Source organism: Puntigrus tetrazona, chromosome 5 (assembly GCF_018831695.1).
Source record: "Puntigrus tetrazona isolate hp1 chromosome 5, ASM1883169v1, whole genome shotgun sequence".
NCBI classification, from domain to species: Eukaryota; Metazoa; Chordata; class Actinopteri; order Cypriniformes; family Cyprinidae; genus Puntigrus; species Puntigrus tetrazona.
This window is the reverse complement of record NC_056703.1, coordinates 23,407,362-23,411,369: the sequence shown is the minus strand read 5'-3', so window position 1 is coordinate 23,411,369 and position 4,008 is coordinate 23,407,362. Positions and strand designations below refer to the sequence as shown.

The window sequence follows — 4,008 nt, the reverse complement described above, 5'->3', positions numbered from 1 at the left end:
TAAATAAATAAAATAAATAATGAAAAAAAAATCATTGAAATTCAGATATGTACACTCACATGCTGTCGTCATGTAAGAAAAATTGTTACAAGCCATATGGCATTTTAGAGTCATTGAATTTAAACTTTATATATAATGATAAACCATATAAAACTATCTAAAGAATAGAGTTTTGCACATGTGTTCATACGCTTCAACTAACCGGTCATTATCTCTACCCACATCTTCTCTTAACAGCAGTAACAATGCAGACCTAAGCAGCACAGCCCGTTGAACGAGAGAGAGCAAGAGAGAGAGAGAGACAGAAAGAGAGAGAGAGAGAGAGAGAAAGTGCGTGCCTTTCGAGCAAGATGGGGTTCGGCCAGGACCTGCGCAACTCCCACGAGGGTCTGGTGAAGCTGCAGGACTGGGAGCTGAAGCTGCTGGAGACGGTGAAGCGCTTCATGACCCTGCGGGTGAAGAGCGATAAGGAATATGCATCTCTCCTGCTCAACATCAGTCAGCAGGTGGACAAGCATGACAACTCCTCTCAGATTAACTATGTCAGTACGGTCTCCAAGGTAATAACCCACAGCTTCGTTACGGATTGGCAGGTGGAGCTGATGTTTAATGTAACCTGCTTTCTGTAACCTGCCGTCTCTGTTTTATCTCGTCATTTCTCACACTCACTCACCCACATTTCTTATTCTATCTTTTTGTATCTTGGTATGTGGTTTTTGTTATCAGTCGTGGACTCACATGGTTCAGCAGACGGAGCAGTTGAGCAAGATTATGAAGTGCCACGCTGAGGAGCTCAACTCAGGACCTCTCCACCGACTCACAATGATGATCAAAGACAAGCAGCAGGTGAAGAAGAGTTACCAGAGCCTCCACCAGCAGATCGAGTCGGAGATGCACAAGGTGAGCCTTTTTTTATACATTCAGAGAACACCAGTGGCCCTGTTTACCCCTGGTATGAAGACACGTTTTCATTAACCCGAACACAAGTTGATGACATTAATTTGATACACCACCCCAAAATGAAAATTTTGCCAATAATCACTTAAGCTCAGTTTATACATCTGCATCAAACCTTCGCCATAGCCTACGCAGAAACGCACAGGCTTAAACACTGATGTGCACCTCTACAAAAATTGAAGTGAATTCTACACGGACCGCAAGCGCTGTGATTGGTCTGCCAGAACCCCTCCCTTCGTATGTAGTTGAGTTTTGTCTGTTTTTATGATCGCTTTTATATATTTTAATGTTAAACCTTCTTATTTAAAATAAACTAAGCAATGGTATTATACATCAGTAGTTGTCTGCAACAATTCATGTTGATCTGCTATGGTACATGACTGAAAGAATGTAATCTTCTCCTGTTGCATTGTTGTCTTCTTTTGTTAGGCCTGTAACACTGCAGACTAGCGCTCCGCATGTGTCCAACGCAGAAGTATAAATTGGCCTTTACCCCCAAGTTATTCCAAACCTGTAAAAGCATTGTTTGTCCTTGGATATTTTGGATGAAAACTAAGAGGCATGTGACTGGTTTATTGACTGCCAATTAAACTACACTGACAAGCATCCAGTAAATTATGAAAAACATTGTCAGAATACTCCATCTGCCATCAGTGCTTCAAATCTATATTTGAACGGGAATACTTTTTGTATGCCAAGATAATAAATATAACAACTTTATTCAATAATTTGTCTTCTCTTTGTCTCCAAGATAAAAACTATGTACAGTCTTCTATCAGCCGCATTAACATTTTCTTCATGCATTTACTCTTTAACTTAAATAAAAACAGAGCATCCTTGTGGACCGACTGACACAGAACAGCATACGTAGTGCGTTCAGTGGATATTCTTCAATACGGAGATACGGTGATTGCAGAGAGGAGAAAGCGCAGAGGAGACTAAATAAAGTTTTTCTTTGTGTACAAAAAGTATTCTTGTCACTTCCTGACGTTCAGACTGAACCACTGATGGTAGATGTATTCAACGGGCAATCGTTTTCATCTAAAATATCTTAAAACTGTGTTCAGAGGACAAACAAAGCTTTTACTGTTTTGAAAAGACATGGGGTTAAGTGGTTAATGTCACTGAATACTGATTCATTTCAGGGGGAGTGTCCCCTTAAATACAGATCTAAATGGTGTATAAGTCATGTCAAGCACTTCCAGAGGTAATGATAAATACATTCAAGCAATTGCTTTTGTAGAATAGACACTCTCGTGGTTGAATGTATTTTAAAAATCGCAAAATGGCTGCCTATACTTGCCCCTCTATGAGCTAATGTGAATGTTATAGGGTGCGTTTTGATAGTGACAATCAATTCCTACCTAAAAAACAGATTATTATTGAAATCCGCCATTTGTACTTGCTTCTGAGCAATGACTTTATTCATTGAGTTATATTTGTTTGTTGCCTTCAGTTATATCGTGAAAGTGATGTAGAGTGTGACAAAATCTGTGAAGAACAGGTGTAAATGGTAATCAGGCTCAGCTGACCAGTTGTGATTAGATCACTGAATATACGTCATAATACCAGGTTTAAACAGGACCAGTGTGATGAATGAGGTTTAACTTGGCTTCTGTCCTTCACAGGTAACTAAAAACGATCTTGAGAAGTTGAAATGCACCTACAGGCAGTTAACTAAGGACGCTGTTTTAGCAAGAGACAAATACAAGGAGGCTGTTGTAAAAGGTGAGCTGTTTATTTATTCTCTGCTTGTTTTTTCAAATCATAAATATTCGCGGCCTATCGGGGTCAGAGAGCTCTTGGAATTCATCAAAAACATCTTAATTTGTGGATCAAAGATGAACAAAGGTCTTACAGGTTTGGAACAACATGAGGCTGAGGAATAATGACAGAATTTACATTTTGGGTGAAACGACCCTTTAGTCCATACTGTGTCTGCAGTAACTGCATTGGATTCAAAGCCGCTTCAAAGCTAAGGGCGTTCCATCATTCATCACTTTGTGGATCTCACATGACCCAAAAGTGTGAAATGTTGAGAAACTTACAAGTGTAAGACAAATCAATCAAATTGGTAGGTGGAACTTGGTTGTAAAAATGATAAAAAAACGCTTTTTATCAAAATTGTATGTAATAGACAACACAAATTAACAATCGCAATTGTTAATTTGTGTTGTCTATTACATAGGGGCACTACTAAACAGACTTTTAAAAGTTTGATTTAAAATGCAAAGTATCATTTGAGAAAAAGTACAGGAAACAGAAAATTTAAATGAATATTTTTGCTATTAATCGCATACTCTCATATTGTTCTGAACTCGTATGCCTTTAAGTAGACTAGAGTCCCAGGTGCCAAGACCACAAGTGTTGGCCATCACTCACAAATGACACTGAAATGACTTTATTGTGCCATTAATAATTCATTGAATTAGTTTGTTTTAAAATAAAAAGAGAATTGTTACTGTATTGTGCACTGTAGGTCTCTAATGTCCACCCTAGGGCCCGGTTTCATAGACAGGGCTTAGCTTAAGCCAGGATTAGGCCATAGTTCAGTTTAAGTAGTTTTTTATAAACATGCCTTGGAAAAAAAACAAAAGGCACTGACGTGTTTTAAGATCAGTCTGTGAAAGTTTCTTTCAGTTAAAACAGCTCAGATTTACATTTATTCTAGGACTAGGCTTAAGCTTTCTTTATAAAACCAAGGGAAAATGTCTAATTTTGGTTGCCTTTTACTTGCCTTCACATTACACTATATTTTTGATTAGTTTTTATAGAGCCTTTCCCCATTGTCTTTTGATCAGTGGTTCTATACCCCATTGTCAAAGACAATATTTTAAGGGCTCTTTAAGGTATATTTGGTACTACTTTTAAAATAAAAAAATGTTGGTTTCTGATACTAAAAGTGGCAGCATTTGAAATGGAAAATCAGTAAAATAATTATGGATTGTTCAATTAATAAAATTCCATAACTTCACACCAATTCATTTACATGCAATTGTTTACCCTACAAAAAAATATTTTTCTTTCAGACCTAATAAAAAAAAATAATTT

The 4,008-nt window shown here is 37.5% G+C and overlaps 1 protein-coding gene across 3 annotated transcripts in view; it reads left to right on the top strand.

Moving 5' to 3' along the window:
- Positions 1-217: 217 nt before the first annotated feature.
- The window catches only part of LOC122345314 (tyrosine-protein kinase Fer-like), a 16,989-nt gene continuing 13,198 nt past the window's right edge, over positions 218-4,008 (top strand). For 2 of the 3 annotated variants that reach the window (XM_043239346.1, XM_043239344.1), the window contains exons 1-3: positions 218-560; positions 727-900; positions 2,586-2,685. In XM_043239346.1, coding sequence (XP_043095281.1) covers positions 351-560; positions 727-900; positions 2,586-2,685 — 484 coding nt within the window. In that variant the 5' untranslated portion in view covers positions 218-350. The remainder of the gene's footprint in view (positions 561-726; positions 901-2,585; positions 2,686-4,008) is intronic. The other variant, XM_043239345.1, reaches the window with a different exon arrangement.